The sequence below is a fragment of the Mesoplodon mirus genome (genome assembly GCF_964341445.2).
Source record: "Mesoplodon mirus genome assembly, chromosome: 19".
Taxonomy (NCBI): Eukaryota; Metazoa; Chordata; class Mammalia; order Artiodactyla; family Ziphiidae; genus Mesoplodon; species Mesoplodon mirus.
Genome location: NC_138995.1, coordinates 60,946,031 through 60,964,205, shown reverse-complemented (window position 1 = coordinate 60,964,205; position 18,175 = coordinate 60,946,031). Strand labels below are relative to the sequence as shown.

General features: G+C 39.7%; 2 protein-coding genes across 4 annotated transcripts in view; one reads left to right on the top strand and one right to left on the bottom strand.

Annotated features, from left to right (window-relative positions):
- The window catches only part of LOC309794915 (uncharacterized protein), a 385,639-nt gene that overhangs the window by 32,967 nt on the left and 334,497 nt on the right, over positions 1-18,175 (top strand). The gene's annotated exons all lie outside the window — the stretch shown is intronic.
- The window catches only part of LOC309794927 (zinc finger protein 677-like), a 43,321-nt gene that overhangs the window by 19,330 nt on the left and 5,816 nt on the right, over positions 1-18,175 (bottom strand). For 2 of the 3 annotated variants that reach the window (XM_082606874.1, XM_082606875.1), the window contains exon 3: positions 7,961-8,114. In XM_082606874.1, coding sequence (XP_082463000.1) covers positions 8,026-8,114 — 89 coding nt within the window. In that variant the 3' untranslated portion in view covers positions 7,961-8,025. Of the gene's footprint in view, positions 1-7,960; positions 8,115-14,727; positions 14,796-18,175 lie in introns of all 3 variants that reach the window. The other variant, XM_082606876.1, reaches the window with a different exon arrangement.

The window sequence follows — 18,175 nt, the reverse complement described above, 5'->3', positions numbered from 1 at the left end:
CCCGACACCAGCCACCTCACCTGCACATCTCCTATCAAGGAGATAACGATCAGAGCACACACTGATGACACACGCGACAGGCATCCATACTAAAAACAGCCCTTGCACCAAATATATTAAGCCCACACAAGCTACACAGGGACACCCCCACATACAAATAGCCCTCGAAGACCACAGTAGACAATTGCTTCTCCTAAACTCACAGGGTAAGACAAATATAATTAAGATGAAAAAGTAGAGGAACCACTCCCAGTTAAAAGACCAAGAGAATTCCCTTGAAACAACAAACAATGAAACAGACCTCTTCAGTCTAACAGACACCAACTTCAAAAAGAAAATACTGAAGGAATTAATAAAGGCTATCAACAGAAATGCAGAGTACTGTAAAAAGGAACTACAAACTATTAAGGGGAACCAAGAAAAACTAGAAAACTCATTTGTACAGATGAAAGCTCAGCTAAAGGCAATCAACTGCCCAATGAATAATGCAGAAGAAAGAATAAGTGACCAGAAGGGTAGAATAATGGAAATCACACAATCATGACAGCAGACAGAAAACCAAATGAAAAAATAAAATAAAAGCAATATAAGAGATCTGTGGGATATAATAAAGTGTGCCAATCTGTATATAATAGGGATTCCAGAGGGGAAGAAAGAGAAAAGGGGGTCGAAAGTGTATTTGAAGAAATTATGGCTGAAAAATTTCCAAACCTAAAAAAAGGAAACAGATATCCAGGTACAGGAAGTAAAGAGGGTCCCAAACAAAATAAATGTGGAACCATAAAAAAACCAGAATTGCCAAAGCAATCCTGAAGAAAAAGAACAAAGCAGGAGGCATAATCATCACAGACTTCAGATAATACTACAAAGCTACAGTAATCAGACAGCATGGTACTGGCACAAAAACAGACATATGTATCAATGGAACAGAAGAGAGAGCCCAGAAATAAACCCACATGCCTGTGGTCAATTCATCTTCGACAAAGGAGGCAAGAATATACAATGGGAAAAAGACATTCTCTTCAGCAAGTGGTGCTGGGAAAGTTGGATAGCCACATGTAAATCAGTGAAGTTAGAACACACCCTCTCACCATACACAAAAATAAACTCAAAATGGCTTACAGACTTAAACATAAGACATGACACCATAAAACTCCTAAAAGAGAACATAGGCAAAACATTCCCTGACATAAATTGTACCAATGTTTTCTTAGGTCAGTCTCCCAAGGCAATAGAAATAAAAGCAAAAAGAAACAAATGGGACCTAATCAAACTTACAAGATTTTGCATAGCAAAGGAAACCATCAATAAAACGGAAAGACAACCTACAGAATGGGAGAAAATATTTGCAAACAATGCGATAGACAAGGGCTTAGTTTCCAAATATACAAACAGCTCATACAACTCAACAACAAAAAAACAACCCAGTTGAAAAATGGGCAGAATACCTAAATAGACATTTCTTCAAAGAAAAAATACAGATGGCCAGTAGGCACATGGAAAGATCCTCAACATTGCTCATTATTAGAGAAATGCAAATCAAAACTAAAATGAGGTACCACCTCATACGAGTCAGGATGGCCATCCTTAAAAATTCTACAAATAACAAATGCTGGAGAGGGTATGGAAAAAGGGAACCCTACACTGTTGGTGGTAATGTAAGTTGGTGCAGCTACTGTGGAAAAAAGTATGGAGGTTCCTCAGAAAACTAAAAATAGAATTACCTTATGATCCAGCAATCCCAGTCCTGGACATATATCTAGACAAAACTATAATTCAAAAAGACACATGAACCCCTATGTCCATAGTACTATTCACAATAGCCAAGACATGGAAGCAACCTAAGTGTCCATCAACAGAAGAATGGATGAAGAAGATGTGGTACATATATACAATGGAATACTACTCAGCCATAGAAAGGAACGAAATAATGCCATTTGCAGCAACATGGATGCAACTAGAGATTATCATACTAAGTGAAGTAAGTCAGAAAGAGAAAGAGAAATACCATATGTTATTACTTATATATGGAATCTATATTATGACACAAATGAACCTATCTATGAAACAGCAACAGAATCACGGATATAGAGGACAGGCTAGTGGTTGCCAAGGGGGATGGGGTTGGGGAACGGGTGGAGTAGGAGGTTGGGGTTAGCACATGTAAGCTTTTATATATAGACTGGATAAACAACAAGGTCCTACTGTATAGTATAGAGAACTATATTCAATATCCTATGATAAACCATAATGGAAAAGTACATTAAAAAAAGAATATATATATATATATAAAAAAATAACTGAATCACTGCTGTACAGCAGAAATTAACACAACATTGTAAATCAACTATACTTCAGTTAAAAAAATACTGATCATAAGAAAAAGAATGAAAACCTTATGCTCATCTCAATAGATACTGGAAAACCTTTTGATAAAATTCAACATCTATTTATGATAAAACAAAAACTCTCCAAAAAGCAGACACAGAGGGAACATACCTCAACATAATAAAGGCCATATATAACAAATCCATAGCTAACATCATATTCAGTGCTGAAAAGCTGAAAGCATTTCCTCTAAGATCAGGAACGAGACAAGGATGCCCACTCAGGCTACTTTTATTCAACATAATTTTGAATAAATTATCACAATAATCAGAGAAGAAAAAGAAATAGAAGGAATACAAGTTGGAAAGGAAGAAGTAAAACTATCACTCTTTGCAGATGACATGATACTGTACATAGAAAAGCCTGAGGACACCACCAGAAAACTACTAGAGCTCATCAATGAATTCCGTAAAGTTGTAGGATACATAATTAATATACAGAAATCTGCTGCATTTCTATAAATTAACAATGAAGTATTAGAATGAGAAAATTAAGAAAACAACCCCATTTACCATCACATCAAAAAGAATAAAACCTAGGAATAAACCTACCTAAGGAGGCAAAATACCTGTACTCCAAAAACTACAAGACACAGATGAAAGAAACTGAAGATGACACAAAAGGATGGAAAGATATACTGTGTTCCTGGACTGGAAGAATCAATATTGTTAAAATGACCATACTACTAAGGCAATCTACAGATTCAGTGTAATCCCTATCACAACACCAATGGCATTTTTCACAGAACTAGAAAAAAATTTTTTTTAATTTGTATGGAAACACAAAGGACCCTGAATAGCCAAACAATCTTGAGAAAGAAGAACAGAGCTGGAGGAATCATGCTCCCTAGGGACTATACTACAAGCTACAGTAATTGAAACAGTATGGCACTGGCAAAACGAGACACATAGATCAGTGGAACACGAGAGGCTATAAAAAAATCCAGGTACTCATGTTCAATTAATCTACCACAAAGGAGGCAAGAATATAAAATGTAGAAGACAGTCTCTTCAAACAAGCGGTGCTCAGAAAACTGTACAGCTACATGTAAAAGAATGAAATTAGGACATTCCCTAAAACCATATACAAAACTAAACTCAAAAGGGATTAAAGACCTGAATATAAGACCATATACCATAAAACTCCGAGAGAAAAACAGGCAGAACACTCTTTGACATAAATTGCAGCAGTATTTTTGGGGATCCATCTCCTAAAGTAATGGAAATAAAAGCACAAGTAAACAAATGGGACCTAATTAAATTTAAAAGCTTTTGCACAACAAAGGAAACCATCAACAAAAGGAAAAGACAGCCTACTAAATGGGAGAAAATATTTGCAAATGATATAAATGATAAGGGATTAATATCCAACATATTTAAACAGCTCATACAACATTACATCAAAAAAACGTACAACCGGGCTTCCCTGGTGGCGAAGTGGTTGAGAGTCCGCCTGCCAATGTAGGGAACACGGGTTCGTGCCCCAGTCCAGGAAGATCTCACATGCCACGGAGCGGCTGGGCCCGTGAGCCATGGCCGCTGAGCCTGTGCCTCCAGAGCCTGTGCACCGCAACGGGAGAGGCCACAACAGTGAGAGGCCTGCATACCGCAAAAAAACCCAAAAACCATACAACCCGATTTTAAAAAGGGCACAAGAACTGAACAGTCATTTTTCTAAAGAAGAAATGCAGATGGCCAACAAGTACATGAAAAGATGCTCAACACCACTAACCATCAGGGAAAAGCAAATCCAAACCAAATGATATCCCCTCACACTTGTCAGAATAGTTACCTCAAAAAGAACACAGAAAGTGCTGGCAAGGATATGGAGAAAAGGGAACCCTCCTACAGTGCTGGTGGGAATTTAAATTCGTGCAGCCACTTTGCAAAACAGTATGGAGGTTTTCTCATAAAACTACAGCTACAATTACCATATAACCCAGCAATTCCAATCCTGGGTATATATCCAAAAAAGCCCCAAAACAGTAATTCAAAAAAACACATGCACCCCAATGTTCATAGCAGCATTATTTACAATTGCCAAGATATGGAAGCAGCCTCAGGGTCCATCAACAGACAAATGGATTAAAAAAAAAAAAAATGTGCTGTACACACACACACACACACACACACACACACACACACACAGTGGAATAATAGTCATAAAAAAGAATGAAATTTTGCCATGTGCAGCAACATGGATGTACTTGAAAGGTTTTATGCTAAGTGAAGTAAGTCAGACAGAGAAAGATAAATACTGTATGGTATCACTTATATGTAGAATTTTTAAAATATAACAAACTACTGAATACAACAAAAAAGCAGCAGGTGCAGAGATATAACTAGTGGTTACAGTGGGGGAGGGGCAATATAGAGGTGGGAGAGTGGGAAGGACAAACTATTGGGTGTAAGATAGGCTCAGGGATGTGTTGTACAACATGGGGAATAGAGCCAATATTTTGTAATAACTGTAAATGGAATGTAGCCTTTAAAAATTGTATAAAATTAAAAAAAAATTTTTTTAATTTAAAAAAAGAAAACAGGGCCTCCCTGGTGGCGCAGTGGTTGAGAGTCCGCCTGCCGATGCAGGGGATACGGGTTCGTGCCCCGGTCTGGGAGGATCCCATATGCCGCGGAGCGGCTGGGCCCGTGAGCCATGGCCGCTGGGCCTGTGCGTCCGGAGCCTGTGCTCCGCAACGGGAGAGGCCACAACAGTGAGAGGCCCGCGTACAGCAAAAAAAATAAAAAAATAAAAAAAAATAAAAAATAAAAAATAAAAAAAAAAATAAAAAAAGAAAACATGTCAGCACCATTCAAATGTATAAGCTTCCTCAATAAGACATGTCGAAATCCTATTTGTTGCAAGTGAATGAAGGACGGCACACACAGGATTAACAATGCGGCGTGAACAGTAGTTTAATCAGTCTCGCAGGTATGAGGTTGTGAACTTGGCCAGTGTTCTCCTTAGGATAAGTTCTTACAACTTTTATTGCCACCTCAGAGTTGATGACCATATTGTTTCCTACCCACACTGTCACCCTGCCCTAGAGAGGCATTGTTAAACTCCACAAGAACTAGAAGGACAGCTGGAGGTCCTTATTGGTCGGGGTCTCCTGATACTTTCTATCTTAGTTTCTTGGACATGCTGACCACTCTATCCAGTGGCTTCAAGAAACATTTCTGCATGTAGAGCAGGATAATATTGCAACATATTGTTCAGTGTTTTGCTCCAAGAATCTTCTCTTAGGGCCTCCCTGGTGGCGCAGTGGTTGAGAGTCCGCCTGCCGATGCAGGGGATACGGGTTCGTGCCCCGGTCTGGGAGGATCCCATATGCCGCGGAGCGGCTGGGCCCGTGAGCCATGGCCGCTGGGCCTGCGCATCCGGAGCCTGTGCTCCGCAACGGGGGAGGCCACAGCAGTGAGAGGCCCGCATACCGCAAAAAGAAAAAAAAAAAAGAATCTTCTCTTAAACAGTAAACCCCCTGCATCAAAGTGTCCACCATAAGCTGCCTATGAACTAAAGGCGCAAAGAGATTGAAACTTTAGGCCCCTGGAATGTGTGTTTAAAAAACAAGTTTCAGGGACTTCCCTGGTGGCACAGTGGTTAAGAATCTGCCTGCCAATGCAGGGGACATGGGTTCGATCCCTGGTCCAGGAAGATCCCACATGCCGCGGAGCAACTAAGCCCGTGCGCCACAACTACTGAAGCCCCCACACCCTAGAGCCCACGTGCTGCACCTACTGAGCCCCCATGCTGCAACTACTGAAGCCTGTGTGCTCTACGGCCCACAAGCTGCAACTACTGAGCTTGCTGCTGCAACTACTGAAGCCCACATGCCTAGAGCCTGTGCTCCGCAACAAGAGAAGCCACCACAATGAGAAGCCCTCACACTGCAACAAAGAGTAGCCCCCGCTCGCTGCAACTGGAGAAAGTCCATGCACCGCAACGAAAACCCAACACAGCCAAAAACTTTTTTTTAAATTAAAAAAAAAAAAAAAAAAGTTTCAGAGGCAAAATCTTAGAAGAGAGAAAGAAATCAGAACGACTAAGGTCTTTCTATGTTCCAGTACTAGGCAGAGAGCTGAAGAGGGAGAAAAATACAAGATATGAGAAAAAATGACACGGTCCAACTGTGGTCCTCTTGAGAAGGGGTGGTATGCTCTACCCACAGGCTGTAGTAGGGTGAACGCCTGAAACACTGAGATATACTACCATGTAGCAGCTGGGATCAAAGAGGATCTCAGTCTCTAGTCATTATATTACTTCTGAGTAACAACCTCAAAATGTGCACCCCATTCCTCTTTACATACATGTGGCAAACTGAAAAAATGGCTCAGGAGCCTGAACAGGCTGAGAAGGCCTGACACAGCCCCATAAGATTCATGGCACCCCAGATATAGTGGAAGAGCAGCTATTTTGCCTATCCCCTGAGAAGTTCTCCCAAAACTATAAAATGTGGAGAAAACTAAATAGGTCCTGGGGTCAGAACTATAGGGGACTTAGCTCTGATATGTATTAACTGAAAACCAAGAGATGAAGGGGAAAGAGGACTTTCCATCCCTCTCAAACCAAGACATCAAAATGGTAGGAGGGGCCAGATAGTAGAGTGTTATAGGTCATGATAAAGCCTTTGCTTTGGCTTTGAATGAGCTGGAGTACCATAGCAGAGTGGGAGTTTAAACTTGCATATATTTGAGTAACACAGTGATAAGGATGCTTGTGCAGGGTTAAATTTCCTTTGAGAACTCATATGAAATGGACTTCTATTTTCCCATGGTTCTTTCCCATTTGAGGAGAACTTCTCAAAGAATATTTAATGAAGAAGCTTGCTCTGTGCCCATCTGAGCTCTCATTTAAGTTCACATCTAAATACATTCTGACCAGGAATTCCCTTTCAGTCCAGTGGTTAGGACTCTGTGCTTTCACTGCCGAGGGCCTGGGTTCAACCCCTGGTCGGGGAACTAAGATCCCACAAGCAGCATGGTGAGGCCAAAAAAAATAATAACAGTAATACATCCTGACCTCTCTGTATTTTTCCCTATTTTCACTTCACTTTCCACAGATCAGGGCTCTTCCCCTTGTTCCATAGTGAAGATACTGTTCACCTCAAAAGAGATTTCAATTTATAAAAAAAAACCCAACATGATAATGCTATACTCAGTGCTTTGTTCAGCTAAGAAGAAAGGGTATTATAGATGGATCTAGAAAAGTGTTTCAAAAAGTAATCAACTGACTGCCTCCTGAATGTTTAGAGATGATTTTAAATGTGTAGATATCTAGCACCCTTCCAAGAACTACTCAATCAGAAGCTCAAGAGTATAACCACAGATTGAAATTTTTTTTAATTTGCCATAAGGCTTTCTGACTAATATTCTACAAACCACCACTAATCAAGCATGGGCCAAACTTCTGAAGAAAGGAGAAGTTAGTCATAAGCCACTTTATGAAGCCTTTCATTCTGAATCCAAACAGCTTCACTCTCTTAAGAACAGGGATTTGAAACTCTCGCAAGCATGCTAGGGGCTCTTAAAAGACTCCCAAGGGGAGATGCAAAGATATACAAATTAGTTACCGACTTTCGGAGGGAAATTATCCTCATCCAGGGAAAGCAGGTTCCTGTAGGTCTCCAGCATCACGTCAGTATACAAGGCCCTCTGAGCAGGGTCCAGGCATTCCCACTCCTCCTGAGAGAACGTGATGGCCACATCCTTGAATGTCAACAGTCCCTGAAAGGAAAGCACATTTCACCAAGTGGACAAGGAGAGAGTTCTGAGTTTGACACAAACTTACAGAAACAGACGTGTAAGGATTGACTTGGCTGGAGTGAATGTTCTGACTGATCCATGTAAGATAACTTTGAGCAAGTTATGCTTCTCTTTATGTAACCGAGGTGAAATGCATATAACATAAAGTTAGCCATTTTTAAAGTACCATTCAGTGGCACTTAGTACATTTATAATGTTGAACAAACATCACCTCTTTCTTGTTCAAAAATATTTCAGTCATCCCCAAAAGAAATCCTTTACCCATTTCAGCAGTTGCTTCTTTCTCCCCCGTTTGCCTCAGTCCCTGGACACCAGTAATGCAATGTCTCAATGGATGTACCTGTTTGGGATATTTCCATATAACTGGGATGGTATAAAATGTGACCTTTTGTCTGGTTTCTGTCACTGTGAATAATTTTTTGGCTCAGCCATGCTACAGTTATGTGGCAGTACTGCATTCCTTTTCATGGCCGAGTCATATTCCACTGTATGAGTAAACCACAGGTTATTCACTCATCCCTTGGTGGACATTTGGGTTATAATCACCTTTTGTCTATTACTAACACTGCTGCTGGAACTTTCTTTTTTTTTAAATTAATTTATTTTTGGCTGCGTTGGGTTTTTGTTGCTGAGCACGGGCTTTCTTTAGTTGTGGCAAGTGGGGGCTACTCTTCATTGCGGTGCGTAGGCTTCTCATTGTGGTGGTTTCTCTTTGTTGTGGAGCATGGGCTCTAGGCACTCAGGCTTCAGTAGCTCAGGCTCGCAGGCTCTAGAGCGCAGGCTCAGTAGTTGTGGCACACAGGCTTAGCTGCTCCGCGGCATGTGGGATCTTCCCGGACCAGGGCTTGAACCTGTGTCCCCTGCACTGGCAGGTGGATTCTCAACCACTGTGCCACCAGGGATGCGCCACCAGGGAAGCCCCATGCTGCTGGAACGTTCATGCAGAAGTATGTGTTTGAATTATGTTCTCATTTCTTTTTGGTATTTATCTAGCAGTGGAATCACTAGGTCACATGGTTTTGTTTTCCACAATGGCTACAACACTTTACCGGCAACTTATCAGGATTCTAACTTCTCTACATCTTTACCAAAACTTGTTATTCTGTTTTATTATAGTCATCGTATCAGGTGTGAGTGTGAAATTATATCTCATGGTAGTTTTGATTTTGCATTTTACTATTGACTAATTTCATTGAACATCTGTTTGCTTCTTGGTTACTTCTCTATCTTCTGTGAAGAAAGTTCTATTAAAGTCCTTTGCTATAGGTTCTTTGTATTTTGGTTCTTGATGTATAGGAGTTCTTCATATATTCTAGGTAATAGACACCAGATATGTGATTTGGAAATACTTCCTCTCACTTGGTAGATTATGTTTTCAATTATGTGACAGTGTCCTTCAGTGTACAAATATTATTAATTTTGGTGAAGCTCAACTTATCTATTTTTGTCTTTCTATCTTTTGCTTTCAGTGTCCTATCTAAAAAAAAATCCACTGCCAGTCCACATCATGAAGATTTATCCTTATGCTTTCACTTAAGGGTATTATAGTTTTACCTGTTACACTTAGTCTTTGATTCATTTTGAATTTACTGATTTATATGGTGAGAGGCACAGGTCCAATTTCATTCTCTTTCACATGGATATCCAGTTGTCCCAGTACAACTGGAGAGACTACTTTTTAAGAGTACTTTTTTTGCTTGAATGTTTCTGGCACCCTGTGAAAAAGTAATAGGCTATAGATGTATGGGTTTATTTGTGGACTCTTCGTCTATCATTTTGATCTGTATTACTCTTCTCAAGCTGGAACCAGAGTTTTATCCATGGTTTGCAGTTAGGTTTGATGTTGGGAGTGTAAGTCCTCCAACTTTACTCTTTTTCACACTTATTTTGGGTATTTGGGGTCCATACTAATTCAAAATGAATTTAAGGATCAGGTTCTCACTTGTACAGAAAAGGCTGCTGGGATTTTGACATGGATTGCTGTCAATTTTTATAACACTTTGGTGAGCACTGCCATCTTAACTACTCTAAGTCTTACCATCAACAAAGGATATCTTGACATTTATTTAAATTTCCCTTCAATTCTTTAAGAAATATTTTTAGTTTTCATTGTACAAATCTTCCAATTCCTTGGATAAATTCTTATTCTTTTTGATGGTCTTGTAAATGGAATTGTTTCACTTACTTTCAATATGTTTATTGCTAGTGTACAGAAATACTACTGAATATTGGGTATTGATATTGTATTCTGTAACCTCAGTGAATTTGTTTATTATCACTAATGGTCTTTTTAAGGATTGCTCAGATGTTTTTACGTATAAGAGCATGTTTTCTGTGAATGTAGTTTGACTTCTTTTTTAATTTTGACATCTTTTCTTTCTTTCTTTTTTTGGGTCTAATTTATCTGGCTAGATATTCAGTACAATGTTGACATACAGTGCCAAAGATGTGTCCCCACACTTGCTTCTTCCTGATTATATGGGAAAGGTTTCCATCTTTAACAACGAGTATGATGTTAACTGTGAGACTTTAATAAATATCCTTTCTAAGGCCAAAGATAATCCCTTCTGTTCCTAGTTTTGAGTACACTCCGTTTTTGCTATATGGAGTGTTCTGTATATTTCTCTTAGGTCTACAGTGTTTGCTTGGTTTACAGTTTTGCTCAGTTCTTTATTTCCTTATTGAGCTACTCTCTGGTTATTAAAAGGAGAGTATTGAGGGACTTCCCTGGTGGTGCAGTGGTTAAGAATCCACCTGCCAATGCAGGGGACACGGGTTCAATCCCTGGTCTGGGAAGATCCCACATGCTGTGGAGCAACTAAACCCATGCACCATAACTACTGAGCCTGCACTCTAGAGCCCGTGAGCCACAACTACTGAGCCTGCACACCACAGCTACTGAAGCCCACCTGCCCTACGGCCCGTGTGCCACAACTACTGAGCCTGCAGGCTGCAACTACTAAAGCCCATGTGCCTAGAGCCACGCTCCGCAGCAAGTGAAGCCACTGTAATGAGAAGCCCGCACACTGCAATGAAGAGTAGCCCCCGCTCGCCAAAACTAGAGAAAGCCCGCATGTAGCAACGAAGACTCAACACAGCCAAAAAAAAAAAGTTTAAAAGGAGAGTATTTTGAGGTCTCCAACTATTATAGTTGAACTGTCTATCTCTCCTCAAATTTTGCTTCAAAAACTGTGGGGCTTTGTACTTATGTATATATTGTTTACAGTTGTTTCATCTTGATGAATTGACTCTTTTATGTATATAAATACATATACCTTACATGTACCTTATATATATGTATATGCATATATAATTTTATATATATATATATAAATATCTTTGAACTTCTTTGGTAACAGTTTTATGACTTAAAGTTTATTTAATCTGACATTCGTGTAGCTAAGATTGGTAACTATTTCCACAATGTTTTTCCTTTCACTTTCAACTTATTTGAGTATCTTAAAGCTAGCATTCTGTAGAAAGATACAGTAGAATCATTCTATAAAAATTCTTGCAATCGTTGACTTTTAATGAAGAGTTTGATCTACTTACATTAAAAGTACCCAATAAACAAGGGAGGAATTACTTTTGCTATTTAGCTGTTTGCTTTCTGTACGTCCAATATTTTCTTGGTCTTGTAATTCCTCTCGTTTCCTTCTTTGTGTATGTCTGTACATGCATAACATTTTGATTCCCTTCATATTCACATTTCTATATATGTTAAAATTATTTTCTTAGTGGTTACCCTGCAGATTATATATTTTATATATATATATATATATCCTGTCTCCCTTTATATTGTTATTGTCAAAAATTACTTCTTTATATATTTTGCATTCAATAACAGATTTATAATGATTGTTTACACATTTGCCTTTTAATTCAGGTTAAAAAATGAGTTATAAACCAAAAAATACAGTAATCCTGCCTTTTATATACACCTATGTAGTTATAGTACCACTGTTCTTTATTTGTTCCTGTGCCTTTGAGGTACTGCTATAGCCTTTCATTTTGGCCTCAAGAATTCCATTTAGTGTTTCATGTAGTATAAGTCTGTCAGTGTGAACTTCCTCAGCTTTTGTTTATCTAGGAGTCTCTAAATTTCATTACCAATTTTAAAGCATAGTTTGCCTCATAATGAATTTTTTTAATCTTTCAAAATTTAAGTATATTATCAGATTCCTTCCTGGCCTCCACAGTTTCTGAGAAAGAGGCTGTTGATTTTATTAAGCATCTTTGTACATGAGAAGTCATTTCTGTCTTGCTACTCTCTACATTCTTTTTCTGTATTTTAACAATTGACTATGTGTCTTGCCCAAGCTCTCTATGAATTCATCATACTTGGAGTTTGTTGACTTTCTTGGATTTGCAGGTTCACATTTTTAATAAATTTGTGAGGTTTTTCAGCTCTTATTTCTTCAGATATTATTTCTGCCCTTTCCTGTTTCTCCTTTCCTTCTAGGACTCCTATTATGTGTATACTGGTATTCTTGGGAATGTCTCAAAAGTTTCTTGGTCTCTGTTCATGTTTCTTTTTACCACCTTTCTTCTATTTAGAGGGGATAATTCCAGTTAACCTATGTTCAGGTTCACTGATTCTTTATTCTGATTGTCAATCTGCTGTTGAAATCCTCTAGTGAATTCTCAATTTCAGTTGTGGTACTTTTCAGCTCTAGAATTTCTAATTCTCTTTATTGATATTTTCTGTTTCTTGAAACAGTTTTCTCCTACTTTCTTTTAGTTCTCTGTCCATGGTTTCCCTTAAGTCTCTGAGTACGATTAAGACAGTTGATTTAAAATCTTTATTTAGTAACTGTAGTATCTGTGCTTCCTTATGAACACCATTATTAACCCAGTAATCATGCTCAAGCTTCCCATTCTGGAGAAATTCTTAGAAATCTGTAGTAAAGTTGGCATGCTCAGGAGCAGCCACTGTGGCTTTTGTTTTTAATAATAATAAATTTATTTTACTTATTTGGCTGCATCAGGTCTTAGTGGCGGCACACGGGCAACTGTTGCGGCACGCAGCCTCTCTAGTTGTGGCAGATGGGCTCTAGAGTGGACAGGCTCAGTAGCTGCAGCGCAGGGGCTCCGTTGCCCCACGGCATATGGGATCTTGTTCCCTGACCAGGGATCAAACCTGCATCCTCTGCATTGGAAGGTGGATTCTTAACCACTGGACCACCAGGGAAGTCCCGGCCTTTTCTTATAACAGTAAAAACTGTAAAGGACCCATTTATCTTCATTAAGAGAATGCTCCACTGAGAATACAAAAAAGAAAGTCATCTCCATGTCTGTTCATGAAAAGAAGTCTAAGATATATGGTATGTAGATATTTAAATTTGAAGAATAAAATACCATAACAAAATATTTAGTAAAGAATATTTTCTAAAATCACATTTCCACATATAAATGTACTTCTGTAAGATTTGCCCTGAGAACGAACAGTGTTTTCTGATGGAGACAGTAAGTGATGGTGTTAAGATGTGACAGGGAAGGGGATATTTTACATCTTAGTCTCTAAACTGCATCGCTGTGTGAAGTTGAATTACAAAACTATATCTATGAAGTGTTTAAAACAAAAAAATATAACACTGAACAACAAGCAGCAGAATCATAATTTGGCTCCAGTCTATCTGATGACAGAAATTTGTGCTCCTATGTCTTGGCTAAATTATAACCATCTTTATCTAAAACACATGCTGGGACTTCCCTGGTGGTCCAGTGGGTAAGACTCCACGCTCCCAATGCAGGGGGCCCAGGTTCAATCCTTGGTTGGGGAACTAGATCCCACATGCATACCGCAAATAAAAAAGATCCTGCATGCTGCAACCAAAGGTCCCACATGCTGGAACAAAGATCCCACGTGCTGCAACAAAGACCTGGCACAGCCAAAGTAAATAAATAAATAAATCTTTTTAAATAAATAAATAAAATACATGCTGCATGAGAGTCCCTACATGAACAGGAGGGTCTCTGTAAGACGAACGTGCTGTGAATAATTTTTAAAACCTTTATTGTTAGATAACACCCTATTATTTATTTCTGTTTCTCAACTTCCCATTCTACTTTACAGTACTGGTATTTTAGAGTGAAAAACACTGATTCACTCCTTTTATTTCAAAGGCACTCATAAAATCTGACAAAGCATGTTTCCCCATATCAGTCTTCCAGTCTAGACCTCCTCAGGTATCTGTGCACAGAAGCACATCACTTACACATGTAGTCTCTTTCATCCTGGTTTCTATGGAGCTGAAAGGGCACCAGAAGGGAGCACTAAACAGTCCTCACTGCCCTACCTCACTGACACCACAGAGCCTGCTCCCCATCTCCAGTCCACACCTCAGTATAAACCTTTCACGGGATGACCACCTGAAAGGGGGCTCTTCCCAAGTTCCCCGTCACTGGGTCACAGTGACATGGAATCTGCAGGGAGGTGAGAGGAGACGGAGGGAAGGCCCTGTGTGTGATTAAATATTTTAGACAGGAAACTTCATAGACCAAGAAGCTCAGCGCATCCAAAACGTGTCATTTTAGGAAGGAGAGAACAGTCCACAAAGAATATGACTTTCACCTGGGAAAGGGCCATTCCTTCTCCTTTCTGTCCTCTTCCTCTGAGCTGCTTTCTCAGGTAGGATTATTCTGTGTGACAAAAATACGTTCTTAAATGCTTAGAATCAACATACCTCCCTCCCCTGCCACAAGTATACACACAGGGAGAACCTTAATATGGGGGAGAGAAGGGCCACAGCAACAGGACGGATGCAGACAGAATAACCTCCGATAAGGAGACCAGTCAGTGAGCCTGTCACCCCCTTCTTCAGGAAGCCCTCCCTGCTGCTGCTGGAACGCCCGCTGCGCTGCAACTGCGCCGTCCTTGTCCACCTGGCCCTCAGCCAGAGGCAAGTGCCTCGTCCCAGCCCCTGGCTCCTCCCAAGGAAGCCAGCATCCAGTGACTGGCTGGTGCAGGATAGGAGGCTTGTCCCATCCGACAAGTGGGAGCAACTCCGAAGGGCCCCCCAGCTCCAGAGCTCCCTGCTGACGCTCTACTGAAGACTTCAGATTTCTGTCCTGAAGGCGATGGGAAACCCTAAGAGGGTTTAATGCCAAGAGATGACACAATTAAACTTAAGATTTACCCTAAAACCTGTAATTATACTTGTTTCTTCAACTTAATTAGTGGCACAGTATCTATTCTTCCAGGGAACAATGTATCATCTTCAATTACTCCATCCTGTCCTCTTACCTACATCTAATAAATCATCAAAGGACACAGACTCTACCTTCTCAATAGGTTTCAAATTCATCCTTTCCTTTCGTATGATGCTTTCTACCCCACACGCATCCTCACGTGTCAGATAATTTCAAAGATCTGTGAAGTTTCCCTTGCCTGTGATTTCTTCTTCCTTCAATCCATAATCCACATACTTATGAGAGTTCACTATTTAAAATGCAACACTGACCTATTAGTATCTTGTTTTAGCCTCTCAATGACCTCTTCGTGTCAACAGGATCAAATCAAGCTCCTTAGGAGAGAATATGTCGTGAGTCCCCTGGTGACAGGACCCCTGCTTTGCCTGCATTTCTTTCACTCTCTGCGTCACGCTCTGCATCCAAGCAACATTACAGGATGCTAATATCCTCTTCTTCACCCCGACAACACACTTACTTTCTTTTGGAATGCTGCTTCTCCTTTATTAGCTGTTAAATTAATATAAACTATTTAAATCCAACTTGAATAATAAAAATAAACTAAGATGAAATGGCTGTAAGAGCTGCCTCTCCTGATTCTTTCTCTTCCCCTAATGGTCCCATTTAATCCCACCCAGAAAGAATTATTCACCTCTGCAGTTTACGCATGCTTCTATTATTCCATTTAACAAGGTATGTTTTAAAATATTCACATATCTATTTTCCCTAAAAGAATGTAAGCTCTGTGTAAAAGAGAACATGTTTTCCACTCTCGTAGCTTGCACTTGGTTCCACATGCTGGCAACCATCTCCTGAGATCTCTCCTGAACAAAATTTGAAAGCCTACCTTATAGTAACTGACTTACCCAGCTCCTCATCATTCAGTGGGGTCTACTTATAGGCCATTTGAAACAAGGTGTTTGAGTAGTAAGACGATATCCTTTTTTAAAAATTGTATTTATTTATTTATTTGGCTGCGTCGGGTCTTAGTTGTGGCATGTGGGATCTTTTTAGTTGCGGAAGTTTTAGTTGCAGCACGTGGGATCTAGTTCCCTGACCAGGGATTGAACCCAGGCCCCTTGCATTGGCAGTGTGGAGTCTTAGCCACTGGACCACCAGGGAAGTCCCGAGACGATACCCTTAATCATGTAACGCTCGATGAAAACATAATTATTACGAAAGAAATATCTGTGTTTCAATGTCTTACTGGAAATAAGTTGTTGACATTGAATGAGCAGAGGTGTAACTGCAGAAGCAGAAGGAAGCATACACCAGTTGGTAGACGTCATTGTGTTTACAGCAATATGACTTTCACAGTAATGTCATTTTATTGTGAATATCACTTTATTACTTTCCTATTGGATTACTAGTGCTAAAATCTGTGTTTACCAGAAGGTACAAGGATGTGGCTCCCAACACATCCGCTGGTGCAACTTCGAGCACTGTTTAAAAAGTGGATGTTATGCCAGCTGGGACTGGAGCCAGGTCATTAAATATGAGGATATAATAATACCTAAGGAGCTAGGGTCGTCCATGTTGATGAGGTATTTTCTATCTTCAACAAGTAGCCTTCTTACCCCCTCAATCAGAGTAGGAACTGCTCTCCATTTGACTGCATTACCTGCCCACTCATACCCTCACTGGTACTGATTAGCGTGGACACACGCAGCAACGCATCCAACACTACAAGTTTCCACAACCACGTGGTCTAATCTTTTCTTCATAACCTCTGCCTTCAGTAAAACATACTGTGTATTGTTGTATGACAAACAGCATAAACCAATATTGTTTCTCGCACTCAGTTATAGTGCTCCAGGGTTTATGTGAAGATTGTAATTAAGCAATTATTCAAAAAGTTGTCACAAGTCCTTTGGCTTGGTTCTGCTTTCCCATGTAAGCATCTTACATTGTCAAAGGTTCTTCCTAAAATTTGGCCCAAAGTCCAAAACAGAATATTCTACTGAAGAGATGAAGAATCAACCATCTGTTTTTATGATATTGATATCGAATGTTGCATTTATATCAAATGTATTCTAAAGTCACATTAGCTTTTTTTTTCTAATTTTTTGAAGTATAATAGATGTACAATACATGTTAGTTTCAAATATACTAAATAGTGATTTGACATCTGCATACACTATGAAACCATCACAAGTCTCAAATAAAGAAAAAAGAAAAAAGATTTACCCCACGATTCATAGATAGAGAAAGAAGCTAAGAGTCACACCTCTTTCTCTGGGCCTATGCGCCTGCCTCTTTCTTAGTGGATTTCATTATTGCTGGAGGACTAGGACGTATTTCAAATTCTAATGATAACTGGGCACACATCCAAAAAACCTGCCACATGCAAACACAAGACCAATTTTCAAAATCATTTCAGGGATCCCATTTGCTCAGACTCTAAAAACCTGGTCTGCTCTATCTTCTCCATGTTATAGGTGGTGCATGAGACTCAGAGGGGAAGTAATTTTACCAAGTCACCCTGGAGAAGTCTGAGTTGAGTGAGCAGAACTGAGTGTGAGTGGTGGCCTGGATAAGTTTAAATACAAAGAGTTTGTCCTAATTCCAGATTACCTTCCATATTCCTGAGCAAGAGAAGCTTCTCTTTCATGGTTTAATCAAACCCAAACATTTAATTCCTCTATTCCCAAAAAACAGAATCAAAAATACAAAATTATAAATAGTTATTACTCCAGGAGACCATGAAAGAGAGTCACCTGTGGAGAGGAGCTCTGAGCAATCTCTTCATCATGAACACATGGGCTCTGTTGGAACAAAATTCCCCATCAACCCAGCCCATCCTGGGACATCCCTGGCGGTCCAGTAGTTAA